Source organism: Halichoerus grypus, chromosome 14 (genome assembly GCF_964656455.1).
Source record: "Halichoerus grypus chromosome 14, mHalGry1.hap1.1, whole genome shotgun sequence".
NCBI lineage: Eukaryota > Metazoa > Chordata > Mammalia > Carnivora > Phocidae > Halichoerus > Halichoerus grypus.
Window position 1 is genome coordinate 88,657,765 of NC_135725.1, and position 19,755 is coordinate 88,677,519.

General features: G+C 43.4%; 1 protein-coding gene across 3 annotated transcripts in view; it reads left to right on the forward strand.

The window, feature by feature from the left end:
* ABL1 (ABL proto-oncogene 1, non-receptor tyrosine kinase) overlaps positions 1-19,755 on the forward strand; it is a 134,615-nt gene that overhangs the window by 88,855 nt on the left and 26,005 nt on the right. For 2 of the 3 annotated variants that reach the window (XM_036117066.2, XM_036117061.2), the window contains exons 2-3: positions 15,723-15,896; positions 16,479-16,774. In XM_036117066.2, coding sequence (XP_035972959.1) covers positions 15,723-15,896; positions 16,479-16,774 — 470 coding nt within the window. Of the gene's footprint in view, positions 1-24; positions 220-15,722; positions 15,897-16,478; positions 16,775-19,755 lie in introns of those variants that run through there. The other variant, XM_036117063.2, reaches the window with a different exon arrangement.

A 19,755-nucleotide genomic window follows, 5' to 3' on the forward strand; every position in this document is an offset into this window, starting at 1 on the left:
CGGGGCGGCGGCGAGGCGGCGTGGCGGTGCCGCCGGGGCGCGGGAGGGCGCGCGGGGCCAGCGGGGCGTGCCGGGCCTGAGCGCGCGGTGCAGCGAGCGCGGGGGAGGGGTGCCGGCCCCGAGGCCGCCGGCACGCAAACATGTTGGAGATTTGCTTGAAGTTGGTGGGCTGCAAATCCAAGAAGGGGCTCTCCTCGTCCTCCAGCTGTTACCTGGAAGGTAAGCGCCGGCCGGCGCCGAGCGGATCAGGGCGGCCGCGGGGCGGCGGGCCGGGCCTTCCCGGGCCGCGCCCGCCCGCGCGCGCTCCCTCCTCTCCCTCCCTCGCCCTCCCTGGCCCTCCCTTCCCTTTCCCTTTCTCCCCCTCCCTCTCTTGCTCTTCCTCGGTCTTTCCTGCGACCACGCCTGGGCGCTGCGGGCCGAGCGGGAGGGTGCGGGGCTCCGGTCCCCGCGCCCTAACCCCGGGAGAGCCCACGCCGGGATGGCGGTGTCGCCGGGCCCCCAGCCGCGGGGCTCTCCCCGAGAAAGTTTGAGAAAGCGAACTCTACAGGCCCGAACGGCCTTGTGAGCCCACGTTGTGGAATTTCTACCGTTAATTGGGAATTATGTGTCAAAAAGGTCGACCCGTGTTTGTGAAACATGTGATTTTCATTAAGGATCGTGTACAAAGGAACACGGCTCTACCATTTATGGATACAGAATTCAAGCGATCTTTCTACCCCACACCCCACGCTCACAACCCCCAACCAGTGTTATATGCAGACCACGAAGAGGTCTTAGGAATTCTCCCTTTTCGGGGTTGGGGGAAGCGAAATTACAGATTTTAGGAAGGCATTGTGAATGAGTTCAGAGTACTTGGCGGGGGAGGGGGAAGCCTCATGTTAGGTTCGCTCCATAAAGCGCAGAGCCAGGAGCATCTTACCTTTGCCTTCTTTCCATTCTACTTTCCTTCTCTCACCCCCGTGTTCTTCTTTCCTGTTGTCTTTTCTGTGCCAGTAACAACGGAAAAAAAGTGAACTGGGATGGTGCGTGGTCGTCATTTTGTAGCTTCGAGTGGAGGAAATCGATCTGACTTAGGGACTGGTCATCCCGGACGTAATCCTGCTGGCATTCATTTCTCGGTCGTTTTCACTTAGGACTTAAAATAGGAATAGAAATGTAAATCTCATTTTAGAACAAGTATGATTTTTGCTATAGTGCCATGAAGTTGTAATGTTTTCCTTTTTAAAATGAAGGAAAAATAAAGGAAGGCCTCATAAGTGGTCTAATCTCTCTTCCTTACAACTTTTTTTTTTTTTTAACACCCCACAACCCTCACCGGGCACCTTTTTTTTTTTTTTTCTTTTTGACTTGAGGGTCTGCCTGAAGTCACATAAGCAGCTTAAACCTTAAGCACCAGTGTGGTAGGTGAAACCTGTTTGCCCTTGCTGCCACAGTATGTATACATCCATCAATCCCCTTCCCTGTTCGGGATTTTCGACCTTGGAGCAGGCTCACAAAATCCGGCATTTGGAGGGAGGAGATGGTTTATTTGTCCCCAAAAGTTGGCATCTGAAGCAGCCAAAATAATCTTCAGTTAATCCATCGCTTATTTTCCAAGTTGCTCAAAATTCTGAACACATTCTCATTTACATCTGTATCCAGTTAATGTTAGGCATTATCATCTCCATTTTGCAGATGGACGCCTTCCGTGGAGTAGAAGAACAGACTTTTGAGCTGCAGAGTTGGAGGAAAGTTTAGGTCACAGCAGAGCTGTGATACTGTTTTGTTTTCTTGGCATAAACTAGAGATTTAGTGTGTACCTGGCTGCTTTAATTATTGGGGTTTGGGGGGTTATCTAATCCTAAATGTCTCATTCCATCCTGTCTTGAAATAATGTAGCCTACTGAGTCTCAAAAAAACCCAGCTGTGGTAACACAGACTGCCTTGGGTTAAGGCTGCATCTAGGAAGGAATCACTATAGGAATTCTCTCTTCTTACTGAGTTTCCCTTACTTTGCTAGTGTATTTAATTGGAGAAAGTAAATGGAATTATTGTTTTGTAAGTGGAGAGAATTTAACAAACCTCAGTGATCGTTTCTTGAAGACTGGACGTGCTATTAGTCTCTTGGGAAGAACAGTTGCCAACATCTGGATAAGTAATCCAGTCTTTCCGTTTTTACTGACGTCCTAAATCAATCAATCAGTGTTTATTGACACCCACTCAGGGCTCAGGCAGCTCAGGTCACAGAGAGAATGGAATATGGTCAAGTTTTCCATTCTGTCAAAGAGGGTTCAGCCATAAACGCAACTTGAACACACATCTACTTGCTACCCAGGCCTAGCTGTCAAAGAAATAATTAAATGCTTACTGTATGCCAAGCTCTATTTTGGCATCCTGTGTGATTTAGTGTGCTTGTTTCTCATGATGGCCCTGTGGTTATTTCCACTTCATAGATGAAGAATCTAAGGCACCAAAAGGTTAGGAAACTTGCCTGAGGTCACAGAGCTAGCAAGTGGTGGTTGGGATTTGAACCCATGCTGTTTGGGTCCAAAGAGCCCAGTTTTAAAGAGCCCAGTTTTAGCTGTTCTGTGCTTTACTAACTGTGACTGTGACCTTTGGCACTCTCTTTGGATGTTAAAATAGTATCTTCAAGAAACACTCAAATGCCTGAAATAGGGTATTCTTTCTTTTCTAGAAAACTAATGCTGATAAAAATTATCTTTACCAGTAGAAGTAAAAATGATTATCTTTACCGGTAGAATATTTTAAACATATTTTAAAATAGTTCTACATCCTAAAAAAATTCTAAAAGGGTATTTTGTGAAAAGTAATTGTGTCTCCTATCCAGTTTCCCTATACCCAGAGGCAATCACTCAGAGTTTCTCGTGTATCCTTCTGGGAATATCCTACGCATATAATAAGTATTTATAGCATTTGAATTTTGTGTTCCAACTCTGTGAAAATGTATGTTTATAGCAACATCTTTCACTATGACCACATTTAGCTTTACAACCTTAGGTCTACTTCAAACATTGAATTTTCTGATTATTTCTTCCCCCTAGAGATGTGGAAGAAAACATGAATACTAGCCATTTAAATTCGCTTTTTTCCCAGTTTTCTTTGTTCATGTTTGTATTTGCATACATTGTGCATGACTGTTGTACGTGGATATGCTAGTTCTGTAGTGTGGAATCGAAATTCAATGTCTTGTGAAGTGAACTCTAATTGAACTTTGTAAATTTATTTTAAGGGCCCGCTTTTAAATGCCTCTTTTCAGCAGGTAACTTTCTGGTGGATGCTTTATGTGGCGCTAGCCACACAGATACGCTGTTAGAACTGCTTCAGAGGAGCTCATGCTCTCTTTCTAAATACTCTCTTCTGAGGTCATCACATGCTTCCCTTGTGTAGTAACAAAGAAAATATGAGGCTTTTTCAGGAACCTAATAGAAAGCCAGCCAGTCCTCTCATTTGAGGTTACATTAAAATTGTTGAGCATTTCTGATGTGACAGGCCTCGGCACTAAGCACTTCATACACATCCTCACTTCATTCTCACACCAGTGCTGTGAGGTTTCTAGAGAAGAGGAGGAGAAGGGCCCCATTTCACTTTGGTTGGAACGACTTCTGAATTTGGAGTCAGGAGAGCCCAGTTTTTGTCTGACCTCTCAGCTTTTCTGCTTCCTTACTTACCTCTAAGAAAGAGCAAACATCCTCTATCCAGCCCACCTCAGAGGATTGTTTTGAGGATCTAGGAGAGGATTCCAGTGAAAGTTTTGAAACCAGTAAGATGCTAAATATTTGTCTTTATACTGACATGCAGTTCCTTTGAGATGTCCCTAAGTCCAGATGGTTCTATGGTAAGGGTATTGCAGAAGTCCCAGTCTCACGTGAGGAACGTGGCTCCAGAGCCAGCGGCCTGGGCCTGGTTGCCAGCCGGGCTTGCCTGCTGAGCTGAGGCATGTTGCTTTCTGAGCCTTGGTGTTCTCATTTCCAAAATACAACTCGTAGTAGTCCCTACCTTGTCGAGTTGGGAGATTTGCTTGAGAGATTTTGTTTAAATTGTTCAGCACGGAGTAAGGTGTTATAGCACGTTAGCTGTTACTTTAAACAAATACTTAGCAGTCTAAAATGCTGGCATTGCCAGTTTCTCCATTGGCTGAAGGCATGATAGAAATGAGCTGAACCTACCCGTAGTTTTTCTTGTTAACAAAACAGTTTGTTGGGGCGCCTGGGTGGCTCAGTTGGTTAAGCCACTGCCTTCGGCTCAGGTCATGATCCTGGAGTCCCGGGATCGAGTCCCGCATCGGGCTCCCTGCTCAGCGGGGAGCCTGCTTCTCCCTCTGACCCTCCCCCCTCTCATGCTCTCTATCTCATTCTCTCTCAAAATAAATAAATAAAATCTTTAAAAAAAAAAAAAACAGTTTGTTTCCCAGTTTGCTTTGATGCATAGAATTAATGCTTCCTGTCATTGGTTTTAAGGAAAAGTATCCTCCCTTTCTCTAATCCTTTCTCTCTCTCTTTTCTTTCTTTTTTTTTTTTTTTTTTTTGCTAAGTTTTTATTTACCTAATCTCTACACCCAACATGGGGCTCGAACTCACAACCCTGAGATCAAGAGTCATATATGCTCTTCTGACTGAGCCAGCCAGGCGTGCCCCCCTCTGATCCTTTCTTATGCCCATGGTGAATGTTTTAATTGTGGAAGAAGAAATCCCATCGGTTCGTGATTAGCATCTTTTTCTCTCCAGAGGCAGTATTTCTGCAGCTGCAAATACGTGAAAACTGAAGACCTCATACTACTCATTACCTTGTTCTAAAATCATCATAATTTTGCCAGTGTAATCACTGATCTGAAATAGAAACGGGAAAAATTGTCTACGGATAAGCTTAAAAATATATAACAACGTTGTACAACATGATGACTGTATTAACAATACTATATTGTATATTTGAAAGTTGCTAAGAGAGGAAATCTTAAAAGTTGTCATCATAAGGAAAAAATTTGCAACTGTGTGGTGATGGATGTTAACATTGTGGTAACTGATCATTTCACATTATTGACATGTATCGAGTCAGTATGTTGTACACCTGAAATTTATACAATGTTTTATGTCAGTCGTATCTCAATAAAACTGGAAAAGATAAAATAAAAAAATATATACAACAAGAACTAAAGATCAAATGGGATATTGGAAGAATTTAACTTTTCCTGTGTAATAGTGGATCATAATTAAATGCACTGAAATATTTATAAAATAAATCTTTTTTTTTTTTTTTACTTTTTTTAATGGAAAATTCTAAGTCTGTAAGAAAAGCAGATAGCCCATTGAACTCCTTGTACCCATACCTGGCTTTAACAATGACCAAATTATGGTCAATCTTAGGTTGCCCTCTTAGTGCAGCTGACAGAGCATCATTCTCATAATCCAAACGTCCTGAGTTCAAGCCTCAGAGAGGGCAGATTAAGTCACTTCTCATAGTCAGCCGGGCCCAAGGTTATGCTGGTTAAAAAAAGAACACAAAGCACATTATGGGCAATCTTGTTTTCTTGCCTAGTGAAGTTATAGTTCCAAAGACATGTGGGAAAATAGCTTGCTAATTACCGACATTTGAGAGTCTGACTTTGCCCTCAGATGATGAGAGTTGTTATTCTCTGAAGTTGGCTCTCAGATCCTTCTTTCTTAACCCACACCGTAGATACTTTATTATACTGTCTGTGTTGGGTGGTGGTGACAGGAAAGACAGACTGACAGATGAAGGAGACAGAGAAACAGATGGGAATTAAGGAGGAGAGGGAGACAGAGAAAGGCTGAGACCAGAAAGAACACAGATGAGAAGAGGTGTGGGGGACAGGGGACCGAGGGAGGATGGCTGGAGGTGGGCAGAGGAAGAGACCCAGAGGGGAAAAATTCTCCTTAAAGACCTAATTCTTGGGGCGCCTGGGTGGCTCAGTCGTTAAGCGTCTGCCTTCAGCTCAGGTCATGATCCCAGGGTCCCGGTATCGAGCCCCGCGTCGGGCTCCCTGCTCAGCGGGAAGCCTGCTTCTCCCTCTCCCACTCCCCCCTGCTTGTGCTCGCTCTCTCTGTCTGATAGATAGATAGATAGATAGATAGATAGATAGATAGATAGATAGATAGATATTAAAAAAAAATAAAGACCTAGTCCTTATCAATCTTACCAGTCCTCAAATGTAACTAGTAGCACTGTATGTTGCATATCTGAAAATTGATAAATGTGGGCCATGGATAGAATTAGCCATTGCTTTTGGGCACTCAGATACCTTTTTTTGGTCATATTTCATTCCCTGAGATTAGCAATAGGAATAATAATGGCTAGTGAGACATTCTGGGGATATTACCTGCCACTGGGTAGCCCCTTTTCTTCAGTGAGTCTAAACTGACCCAGGAGTCCTTGATGACCCTTTCAGGAGAGAACAGGAAATGTGAATTGAGTGCTTTCAAACCATCCCAGGCCTGGCAGGCAGAGGGGGGGGCTTTCAGTCTGCTGCAAATGGCCTGTGACAGAATAAAAACGCTTCCATGGTTAGGGGCTCACTGCAAACAGAATCTGGGCCAGTGCAGGGATTCGGGGAACTGTTCCTCCCCCGCAGACAGAACGTGTGTGGAGGTGTTGTCTGCCTGTTCTGGGGCTATAACAGGTCCTGTTTCTTTTGAAAGCACAGAGAAATGGACTTTTATGTTGCACCTTGTTTTAGGGTCTTGACCATGGTTTACATTCCATTAAAAAAAAAAAATTACTGTGTTTCTGAGATCTTTACAAAAGCTTCCCCGGTGAAGTGCCTTTTCTCTTCATCCTGCTGTCTTTCTGCTGTTCTTACTGCAGGTTCACAGATAATTAAGGTGCACTTTTCCGTCATGACTTAATGTTTTACCTTGTTGCTGAAGACAGTGCAGGGCGTTCTACGCAGCGGCTGGCTGTAAGAAACACCCAGTGGTGCTCTATGCGCTGCCTTGCAGGAAGCAGGGGGTGAAGACCGTAGTAGGAACGCTGGGCTCTGCCCCAGAGTTCACGTTATTGTGGGGACAATAATAAGTGAGGGAGTACTTGCCCTGTAGTGCAGGGCCCTAAGATCAGGTACCACACTTGGCATTTGTGCAGAAATTCTCTGCATGCAGTGTGCGTGGAGTCCTCCTGACAGCCTGGCTAGGTAGATACCATCGTGGCCCTGTTGTGCAACTGGGAAGCTGAGGCTGGGAAAGTACGGACTCCAAGACATGGTGGACTGAGATTTAAACACGGCTTGTCCACCCTGGAGCCCAGGCTTACAGATGCCTTACCAGTGAGATGAAGGGGAAACTGCTAGAGGTTTGGGGAGGCTGGAATGGGGAACTAAGGGTTGTGGGAGAAGCTGGCCCCAGACCAGCCCGTCAAGGGCCTTCTGGGCCCGCTTCAGGAGCTCGGACTTCTCCTGCAGTGGTGGTAATAAGGACAACCCCAGCCATCTTTTGAGGGCCTGTTACCTGCTAGGAGCAGTGTCTTCTATGTTATGTGCAGACAGCCAACGACCCTGTAAGGCACTTGACTGCTCTGTTCTTTGTGTTGCCACAGGTGACCCTGCTGGTAAATAGTGGCCTACCAGTGACAGGCAGAGCCGTCCTGGGCTTCCTCTTCTGCCTCTGCCAGCGGCCATCTCCGTGGGATTTTAACAGGAGAGCCACTTGGTCAGGCTTGCATTTTAGAAAGACCCCTCTGGTGGCAGTGTGGAGGCCGAATGGAGCAGGGCAAGGTCAAGGGGGGGAACCAGTTTGGGGTGTGGTGGGGCAAGGATAGGATGGGACCAATGAGGGAGATTTAGCAGGAAAAGTGGCCAGTGTGGGTGTACACTTAGCTGGGATGAGGTGGGGGTTGGCGAGGGGTAAGCATCGTGTTCAGAGTGGTTTGAGGATGGTGGGGTGTTCCTTTATATGGGTCTTTATTATGCTCCATCTCCAGGTACTGTAGGCTTCTTTGACAACAGAGTCTCAGAAGGTGATAGAGAATTTTTTTTTATTTTTTACTTTTTGATAGAAGGAGTGGACTGAATACCTTTCAGAAAGGTTTAATACTTGGACTGCTGATAGAAACAGAGGTTAGCATGGAGAATTCTGTGTTCTAAACTTGACTGGCTAGGAACATTATAATGTAAACAGATTCCAGGGGAAATATTTAAACCTTGGGCTAATTTAAATAACTTTATTTTTTACTCTTTATTTTATTTTTTTTTAAGATTTTATTTACTCTTTATTTTTTAAATGAGGTTTCTTGGGAAACCTATTTAACTTACTGCCTATAATGCCCGTAAGTGGGAAGTATGATAAAACTGCATTTATTTAAAAAGAAGGTTGCATAATTTGGACTTCTAATTTATAGCAGCCTCTTTTCTAGGCCCCTCTCTCTGTCGGATTACTGGGGTTCTACTGAATCACATCTGTAGTGTAGTTGTTAACCTGGAAGGCTCTTGGGGTCTGGGATAGAACTCAGGGGCTCCATGTCCTTGGATGGGGAAATATTAGAACTTTCACTAACCTCTAACTGAAAATTAGTGTTTCATTTTTTTAAGAATGTAGGTAACAAAGCACAGTAATATTAGAAGTACTTGTGACTTTGTCAGTGGTAGAAATCAGATATTTTTATGTCATCTAACAGTTGTGATTGTTGCACATATCACTACTTTGAAATGACAGTAGTTTCTCCTGGATCTTGTATCTAATGTGTTAATAAAGAAGCATATATTTAATGCATTAATAAAGAAGTACTGTATCACAAATTAATTTTTTTAAAGATTTTGAGGACTATTTCAGTACAGTTCTCCTTTGCAGTCCTCTATGTTCTCTGCATTTGCAGATTTCTGAGGCATACCCAGACATCACCAGAGGGGCGGCAGCCCAGCCCAGATGAAGACCCCTCCCTTAGTAGCCTCAGTGTGTCTGGCTAGCCTTGGATCCCTGTCTTAGTCCTGCTTCCCTTGCTAAGCGAGGTCTTGTTCAGGATCCACATCCTTCCGGATGCCAGTGAGCTGGTCCCTTCACAACTCCTGGCCCTCAATGTCTGTGTTGTTATAAATGAATCCACAGGGCACTGCCCGTCTTGGATTTGACCTGCTGTTGAGGCCATGTACATTTTTATTAGCTTTGTTCTTCCCACAGGAACAGAGGCTGTGTGGTGATTCTTTGCATCATTACCACCTTGCCCTAGCCCTGCTCCCCAGCAGCTAACGCAGTGTTTGGGGTGCTGGGAAAATTTTGTCGAGTTGTGAAGTTAAGGCCAAGGCTGTATTCAACTAAGCTCGTTTTTTAAATAATTGTAACTGCTCTGGGTGAGGGTGTAAATTACAAAATAAAGGACCATGTAGAATGTAGATACAATGACTTTCATCAAGTTCAAATTGTGGGAAATAATACTTTTTCTCTAAGCTCATATTATAAGTTGTATGAGACTGTTGTATACTGACTTGAGAATAGTCTGAGCATGATCTCATCAGTTGGAACAGAGTCTGAAATAAAACACGAAGACTTCCCTCTTTTTTGAGGGATCTGTTTTATAGATTTCTGAATTACACAGATTCCTTGAACTGGAGGGTAGTAGTGAAAGACCCACAAAGGACGTAAGAATAAAGCAGCAAGGGTTTAAATAATTGAAATCGAGCTAAAGTAAGGGGAATGTTTATCATGCCCAACACGCCCTGCCCTCTGCCCTCCTCCACCCTGAAGGGCCAGCTGCACAGTGTGGGCTGCTCTGTACTAGGAGGGGACAGGGGGCAGGAGCACCTACAGGAAGGTGGTGGGAAGCTTCCCAGGGCTGTTTTTCCCAGAAGTGAAATCTCCCCTCCCCTTGGGACTATGAAGTAGCCTCAAGGCCCTTGGAGTTCACAAACATTTTACCTCTCTTCCTGTTGGACCACGGAAGGGGTTCAGGGGCAGCCCCTGGAAGTCTAGACCAGATAGGCCATATCGGAGAATCTTTCGTGAACGTTTCTGATCAGTGACACACAATTTTAAGAAAGGATTATTTTCGTATAAAACTATCTTTAAATTGCACTTTAAAGACCCAGGCCATTAGAATACCGTAAGTTAAACACACACAGGCCCAGTGAATTTTGTGGCATTATTCTTACTGGATTTTTAAACAGTTTGATATTCTCATGGTTAAAGCCGTAGCTTTTTGGAGGCTATTTTATTTTATTTAGATTTTATTTATTTATTTGAGAGGGAAAGGGAGAAGCAGATTCCCTGCTGAGCAGGGATCCCAACACGGGGCTGATGGGGGCTGACGCCAGGCTCCATCCTGAGATCCTTGCCCTGAGCCTGATATCATGAGCTGAGCCTAAGGCAGATGCTTAACTGACTGAGCCACCCAGGCGTCCCCTGGAGGCCTTTTTTTTTTTTAAGCTATCACCATTCTTGGTGCTCAGCTGGCTAATTAATAATAACTGCGTGAGTTTTATGGGTGAGTGGAAGCCTTCTCATGAACAGTATGGTAAAATGGTAACAAAAGGGTCGTAAAAGGGGTTCTCGAGAGGCACTTTTGAAGGTACGAATCTTAAATAGATTTTTTTTTTTAAAAGATTTTATTTATTTATTTATTTGAGAGAGAGAGAATGAGAGACAGAGAGCACGAGAGGGAAGAGGGTCAGAGGGAGAAGCAGACCCCCAGCTGAGCAGGGAGCCCGATGTGGGACTCGATCCCGGGACTCCGGGATCATGACCTGAGCCGAAGGCAGTCGCTTAACCAACTGAGCCACCCAGGGCCCCTTAAATAGATTTAAAATATGACTCAGAAAGGATGCGGCAGAAAATGTTCACTAAAAAAAAGTAAGAATGATAGGAGATGCTGAAACTTCTTTCCTAAGACTTAACCATAGCCAAAAGATCCACTGGAAGAACAGAAGAGGGGAGCTCTTTTGGAGCATCTCTTTTGAATGAAGCCTCGGGGCTTCTTCAGGGGTCTAACTTCCTGATCTGGGGCCTGGCAGAAAGTCCCTACGTGAAGCCAGGAAGGCTGAAGAACATTCTGCAGTATTGGCCTTGTAAGCTGTGATCATTTTTAAGGTTGACGAGCATAGTTCACTATGAAACGAAGCAAGGAACTTGGCATTTATACATTGTGAGTCAATTTTGACATCAGCCTGGACTGGGACTTAACTGGAAGGTTTTGGTGTTGGGCTGTGACTACACTTCAGCCTCTCGATCCAGAGGCATGTGTGAGCAATACTTCCCTTTGGGCTTTGGCCATTAATTTGTGGAATGGAGCAAGAACTGGAGAGGAAAATCGAGAGACTGCCTTGGATTTCCTGACGTCCTGTTGAATCAAAAAGCAGTGGGAGGCCCTTTCCTTCCTGACAAAGGGCTCATCCCCTCTCATGAAATTCCCAGCAGCGGTCTCCATGTTAGGGACAGTCCCTCCTCATTCCAGACTGCAAATCCACAGGCACCCCTGGGCGAGTATCGGCCTTCTGCCCAGTCCAGGTGTTTTCTAGGCCACTTCCCCTGATTATGTAACTTTGATCCAATCCAGATGCTGCAGAATGCTTGATAGAAGAGGTCAAATGGCACTGGAGAAGAAAAGCATTTCTGTATTCATGACTTTGGTTTAATTTCCTGTGTGGGCCGGGTCTGCCAGAGTTGTGTGCTCATGGCCGGGAGGTCAGGACTCCAGAGGGAAGCGCGCAAATGTTTTTTCAGGACAGCTCGAGGAGATTCCTGCTTCCCCAGGGTTCTTTTTCAGGTTAGATTATCAATTAGGGAAGTGTCAGCTGGCTCTTATTTATGATGGCAGTTTCTCTATTTTTGTCACTGTTTCCTGAATTATAAAAACAATCCCCATTCATTGTGAGAAATAGGCCATAATATAGAAGAGAATAAAGGAAATTTTAAATGTTTGTAATCCCACCACCCCACGTGAACCACTCTTAATGGCACTGTTAACACACCACCCTGGGTTAATAACTACTGTTCACATTTTGGTGCGGTTCCTTCTGTACTTTTTTCAGTTTTTATAAAATTGGGATCATGCTGTATATAACAGGTTGTAGTATGAGCACTTAAACAATGCATTATTATGTGTATGTTCCCAAGCCAATGGTTGTTTTTCTAAAAATATTTTGAATGGCTTTATGGATATATTCTGTATTACGGATGGACCACAAGCTAACTTACCTTCTTTTGATAGATATTTTGTACTTTTTCTGTGCTGCTATTTAAAAATCAGTATATAGAAATAATTGTGTGGATCTCAGGATAATTCCTAGAGGTGGATCAAAGATTATGGAATTATTTTGAGATTCGGTTTGTATTTCCGGTTGCTTTCCTAAAGTGTTATGGCAATTTCTACAGCAACCACTGGCATTGTATGAGAGTTATATTTCATTGAAGTCTTACACTGACTTAGCCTCAAGAAAATGTACCTGCCAATTTGATGAAGAATTTGCATTTCTTTGATTACTAGCCAGGGTTAACATGCTTTCCAAGTTTAATGGTAATTTAAATTTTCTGTGAATTGCTTATTCATGGTTTTGGTTCATTTTTCCATAGTGGAGGGATTTATCTTTTTCTGTTGATATGCAAGAGTTCTTTTATGTTGAGAATCCTCAGGCTGATGGTGTTACTTAATATAATGACAATAGAAGTCTTTTGACTCGCTTCCACTTAACCAACCTACTAGGTTGACCAGCATCTCCACTTCCTGTAAAAGCTGCCTCCCTAGTGCCCAGGGCCCACTGCAGTCCTCTGCCACTCACTGCCCGGCCACACCAAGAGCCAGTTACATTTCTTTTTTTTAAATTTAATTTTATTTTATTATGTTACGTTAGTCACCATACAGTACATCATTAGTTTTTGATGTGGTGTTCCATGATTCATTGTTTTCGTATAACACCCAGTGCTCCATGCAATACGTGCCCTCCTTAATACCCATCACCGGGCTAACCCATCCCCCCACCCCCCTCTCCGAGCCAGTTATATTTCTTTCCAGATCTTCAGATACACTTGTTGTTTTATTTACTTGGTTAATATGAAACCAGTGAAATGCAGGTGTAAAAAGAGATTTGTTTCTATGATATTCAGATGGATGCCTTAGACAGACTCAGTAAAGGCAGGTGATTTTAAACACTGCTGCCAGACCAGGTGTGGATGAGCCAGCTGTAAGCGTTTGGAAGGGACCGTGCTGGGGTCACGGAGATATAAATCCAAGTCCTCTCCCCCTGCAGGAAACCGAAGCTGAAAGCCAGATGATGGGGACAAGCTCTGACTGTCACCACATACCCACCCCCGAAAGGGCAGGCCTTGTCCCTGCAGTCAAGGCCAGCAAACCAACACACATTCAGGTGGGGGTGGTAGATCAAACATTTTAATAAAAAAATAATTCTTTGCCTTAACCGGCTTTATTTGGTTAATTGATCAATCCCTGATCATGATGGTGCTAGGCGTGCTTTTAGAGCCCGTGTAAAATACTCAAAAGAACAGGGCTTAACCCATCACTAAGGCTTTTCTACACTCTAGGAAGTGGCAGTGTTACAGACCCTCTTCCTTGAATTTCTCTTTGCCCTTATGATTCATACAATGAGATTACCAAACATAGTAATGACATAATTTGGGATTTACTCTTTTAGCAAAAACAATTCCTGAAGGTTTACTTCAGTCAGTAGTATAAAAGCTAGAATTGAAAGACCCTTGTTAGGATGCCTGGGGGGCTCAGTTGGTTCAGCAACTGCCTTTGGCTCAGGTCATGATCACACGGTCCTGGGATTGAACCCTGCGTCGGGCTCCCTGCTCAGTGGAGAGCCTGCTTCTCCCTCTCCCTCTGCTGCTCCCCCCTCACCCCACCCCCACTCATCTTCTCTCTCTCTCTCTCTTTCTCGCTCACTCTATCTCAAGTAAATAAATAAAATCTTAAAAAAAAATGAAAGGACACTTGTTATTTATGTTGTATCAGCTTATTCCAAAGAGATATTTTAAAGAATGCCAATTTCTGAAAGTTCTCCGGTTGTGTTTCTGGAAGGTTAGCCTCATTCCTCAGATGTCTTAGGTGTCTCCAGTGGTTGGTTTTGTTTGGTTTGGTTTGGTTTTTTTGGGGAAGTGAATACTGCAGAATCAGGCCCATCCTTGAGATGGGTGTTATTGCCCAAGAAAAGATGCTTAGGGGTTCTCTCTAAATCCATAAAGAGGGAAAATTTAAAGAAATTTAAATTTTTTTTTTTTTTTAAGATTTATTCATTTATTTTAGAGAGATTGAGTGCAGCCGGGGGAGGGGCAACAGGAGAGGGAGAGAGAGAATCTCAAGCAGACTCCCTGCTGAGTACAGAGCCTGATGCGGGGCTTGATCCCACAACCCTGAGATCATGACCTGAGCTGAAACCAAGTCGGACACTCAGCCGACTGAGTCACCCAGGCGCCCCTAAATAATTTTCTTACCATTTGGGAAAATTAGAATTTTCCCCTTTATCTCCTTTTATAAAGTTTGATTTCTTATTGTAGTTTCCTTAAATGAGTATTCAGATTTCAATCCATAATATCCTATGACTATTAAGACCTACTTACTACTTTCTAAGGCTCTGTCTCAGGGCTCCTGGGTGGCTCATTCGGTTGAGTGGCCCGCTCTTGATTTTGGCTCAGGTCATGATCTCGGGGTTGTGGGATCAAACCCCCCACATCAGGCTCCGTGCTCATCATGGAGTCTGCTAGTCCCTCTCCCTCTGTTCCTCCCTCCGCTCATGCACGCTCGCTCATGCTCTCTCTGTCTCAAATAAAATCTTAAAAAAAAAAAAAAAAAACCCTCGTTGGAGTATATTTGCTGGCTAAAAAAAACCGCACATGTATATCACAGAAATTCTAGTGAGGCTGAGCATAGTTCAAGAAAAAAAGGAAGAAACTTCAGGAAAAAATAATGAACGATTTGACCCTGTAGTGAACAGTGGCCTCATGTTCTTAATATAAGAAATGTTGATTGGTGTTCAGCTTTTACAGTCTACCTATATACGAAACATGAAGGACTTTATTACAGAGTGGAAGAAACTTACTAGTTTTCACAAAGTAAAAGACATGTAAAGAAGGCCATATTTGAGAGTGGAAAGAGAGCTGGAAGGAAGGGTAGGATGATAATATTCTTATCTTGGGAAGTAAATAGCTGAGAGACACTGTCTATAGCTGGAGAACAAGAAGTAAAGTCCGTGCAAGTCTGTTAGTGAAAATGCAAAGGTAACTGGTAGAGGCTGACGGGAGCCGTGGGGGCAGAGGCGCCGGGGTAGGGTAAAGCACCCCAGAGATGGACGGGTCACCCGAAGCACAGCTGTTGCCTCTGGGTGGAGAGGAGAGTAGGCTAGAAGGTGTTTGTCCTTCATTATAAGCCCTTCTGTCTTACTTGATTTTTAAATTATGTGCCCATATTAACTTTGACATGTTTTAAAAAAATTTTTGTTCTCCGTTATATGTAAGCAATGGCAAAGACATATGAGGATGGACCATTTCCAGGTTTAACTGAGTTCATTTTGAATTAATGAATTTAAAAAGCTGAAACTATTTGGGAACAGTGATTACCACCTTGGAATGAAAATACTTAATATTTTTCACAAGACTTGGGAAAGGAAGAGTCCATTTTTATTTTACCGCCTTTCTTATTATCGCATGTAGATGTTGAGAAATGAAATAAATTAGAAATGTATAATGATGGAAGCAGACTTTTTTTTGCTCCTGAGAATAAAACTAATTTTCCCCAATTCTTCCTGTTCCTTCTGTTTCCCCTTTGTCTTCCAGAAGCCCTTCAGAGGCCAGTAGCATCTGACTTTGAGCCCCAAGGTCTCAGCGAAGCAGCTCGTTGGAACTCCAAGGAAAATCTTCTCGCTGGCCCCAGTGAAAATGACCCCAACCTTTTCGTTGCACTGTATGATTTCGTGGCCAGTGGGGACAACACCCTAAGTATAACTAAAGGTAAAAGGGCTGTGGACCGCCGCTGGTGCTTGCAAGAGGCAGAAATCAGGGGAAACTGTGGCTTGACTGGCTACCCCTTTGCCTAGTGAAAGAGCAGCTTTAAAGTTTGGAATGCAGAGACATCCAAAAACAAAAAAAAATACACTCAGCATCTTTATAAGAGAGCTACTTTTCCTTAAGGAGAAGAGTTCCTATACAGTAGTCCTTAGGAAAAACAGCATCATAGTGAAAAGAACGCCCGGACCAAACACTGAAAATGCCCTTTTTTTTTTTTTTTAAAGAAAAAGTATTTTTTCCCTGAGAAACTTCATTATGTTAGGAACAGAACACTTGAATAAACATAATAGATTTATGAAAAACTGAGGCTCTGTACTTCTCTTATATTCAGTACAAACAGGAAGCTTCATATATAAACGTGTACTCTTTTTATATACACTTATAAATGCATATATTTATGTGGATTTGTTAAAGGGAAGTAGGTATTTAGGAGTTTGGAGATTTTTAGTAATCCTATAAGAATAAATGGGAATGAACGAAGCCAGCCTTTAAAGCTGATGTCTGATTTGATTCTCCTCTTCTAAGGTGAGAAGCTCCGGGTTTTGGGCTACAATCACAATGGGGAATGGTGTGAAGCCCAAACCAAAAATGGCCAAGGGTGGGTCCCAAGCAACTACATCACGCCAGTCAACAGTCTGGAGAAACATTCCTGGTATCATGGGCCCGTGTCCCGCAACGCGGCCGAATACCTGCTGAGCAGTGGGATCAACGGCAGTTTCTTGGTCCGGGAGAGCGAGAGCAGTCCTGGCCAGAGGTCCATCTCGCTGAGATACGAGGGGAGGGTGTACCACTACAGGATCAACACTGCTTCCGACGGCAAGGTAGGGGGTCCTGGTCGGGAGAGCTGATGGGCTGGGGGCGGTAGCCTTTGGCCAGGGGGACCCAGAGCTCCTGCTGCTGGGGTTAAGAAGTTATCATGACAAATCTCAACTGGAAGATGCTTTTGTCTTTTTTTTTCTTATTATTATTTTATGTTAATCACCATACATTACATCATTAGTTTCTGATGTAGTGTTCCATGATTCATTGTTTGCGTATAACACCCAGTGCTCCATGCAGAACGTGCCCTCCTTAATACCCATCACCAGGCTAACCCATCCCCCCACCCCCCTCCACTCTAGAACCCTCAGTTTGTTTTTCAGAGTCCATCTTCTCTCATGGTTCTTCTCCCCCTCTGATTTCCCCCCCTTCATTCTTCCCCTCCTGCTATCTTCTTCTTCTTCTTCTTTTTTTTTTTTTAACATATAATGTATTATTTGTTTCAGAGGTACCGGTCTGTGATTCAACAGTCTTACACAATTCACAGTGCTCACCATAGCACATACCCTCCCCAATGTCTCGGGAAGATGCTTTTGAAGGAAACATCTTCAAGTAAACAGCAGGCATCACTGCATTAGCCTAGGAAAGACATTCTGTTGAGGACCGATCACGTGATGTTTCAAGTCCACGGGCCTGGTGTGGCTCTCCACCTGTCCTGCTGGAGTTTTGTTGTTAGCTATTTCATAAGACGAAGTGAATACCTGCTAGGTATTGGACATACTTTTTGTATTAAGATTCTTCCTTTGTAAAAAATCTCTTACTGTGATAGTAATTCATCTTCAATGAGTAAAACTGCAATAATGGATATTTTTAAAGTAAAAGACCACCTTAATATCACTTCCCCAAAATAAGTCTGGTACATGGTGTTCTTCCCGTAAATAAAGCCACATTCGTGTGTGTGCCTGCGGGCATTTATGGACATAAATACAGTTTTTTAACAAATGAGATCACATTGTACCAGTAGATTTCCAAACCCAAACTGTAGTTTTGTAAAAGAGTTGATATATACAGTTTTGTGATCTTTACATGAACAATGCTCAAGAGTCCATGGAGGGAAGGGAGGGATTAACATTTTCCAGGTTCCTCCTGGTGGCTGGCACATTTTTCAGGCATCCTCTCATTTATACTTCACTTTGGTCCTCAGGGCAGAGGTCGCTGCGATCTGCATTTTTGCCTTAAGGAGTTGGGGACTTAAAAGGGAGGAGGTTTCTTACCCAGGATCGCCTAGTGTGTGATTGATGGAGCTAGGCTTGGGCCCCGCTCTCCACCCTGCTATACCGTGCCATCATCCAGGGTGGAGATGGGTGGATGATTAGGCAGGGTCTAGATGGTGGATGTATTTTTTAATTAATATGTAATGTATGCATATTGTTAAAAAAAAAAGAAGAACAAAACAGATAACAGTGAGAATTCTGTCTCCTAATTCCATTCCCCTGCCCAGAGGCAACCCCTGTGACCAGTTTCTTTCAGAGTTCCCCAGTATATGTATATGCATTGATATATATATATATTATTATTATTTTTTAAGAATTTATTTATTTATTTGACAGAGAGATAGCGAGAGCAGGAACACAAGCAGTGGGAGTGGGAGGGAGAAGCAGGCTTCCCGCCGAGCAGGGAGCCCGATGCGGGACTCGATCCCAGGACCCTGGGATCATGACCTGAGCCGAAGGCAGACGCTTAACGACTGAGCCACCCAGGTGCCCCTATATATATATATTTTTAAGATTTTATTTACTTATGTGAGAGAGAAAGCGAGCACAAGCAGGGGGAGCGGCAGGCAGAGGGAGAAGTAGGCTTCCCACTGAGCAAGGACCCCAATGCAGGACTCGATCCCATGACCCTGGGATCACAACCTGAGCTTAAGGCAGACGCTTAACTGAGCCACCCAGGCATCCCTACGCTTATATGTTTTTTAAAAACGCAAATGATGTAGACTCCGCAGTGTTCTGCATCTTGCTTTTCCCACCTGATAATATTTTTTGAAGATTGCTTTATGGTAGCACATTTAGAGCTGCCTCATTCTTATTAATGACAGCCTCGTGTGGATGGACCGTCATTTATTTCAGCAGTCCCCTGCAGGTCGACTTTTAGGTTGTTTCCAATCTTTGGCTGTTACAAATAATGCTGCTCTGAGGTAGCTTTCAAACCATTAAAAAAAATAATCTCGGCACACTGTATAAAAGCATTTACCTCAGCGCCTAGTACTCACACTAGTAACAAAAGGTTCTGAAAGCCCTACTTACCCTCAGTATATGTAATGCACTCTGGTATTTTGTATTCCGTTCTGTTCTGTTTCATTTTTTTAAAAAAGTTTTGGTCAGAATCCACTAAGTTTATTTCATAGACACATGTACATGTACATATGTACATCATACGTACAAATTTCCATCGTGTTAACATTAAACACGATGGAAATTTGCAGATGTGTTTACTCACCCTGTTGCTGGTGGGAAATGGAGCTTCCAGGAGAAACAGGAGTGCATCTTCCCTCCACCTCAACAGTGCTCTGTCAGGCTTGTGAAAACATCTGTCACTGATGTATAAAGATGGTCTCTCGTTACGTGTGATGTACATGTGTCATGTTTTGAGGGATCCCCGTCCATTTACTAAATTTATATTTTCCTGCATATTTTAAACATACCAAATTTACATATGCATATAGGTCTGTTGATCTACTCTCTGTTCTCTTCCGACATCAGACTTTTAATTGTTAAGGCTATATAATACGTTTTAATGTGCGGTAGGGCTAGTCCCCTCCTTGTAGTCCTCTTAGCATTTTTATGGCTATCCTCAAACATTCATTTGTACCACACAAATGCACATGTATTTCTCTTTTTAATGGTCTTCTCTCGTTTTTTCCGCATGTCTCAAAGTCTTCTGGCCAAAGTCCTTTTTTTTTTTTTTTTTTTTTTAAAGATTTTATTTATTTATTTGAGAGAGAGAGAACGAGAGACAGAGAGCATGAGAAGGAGGAGGGTCA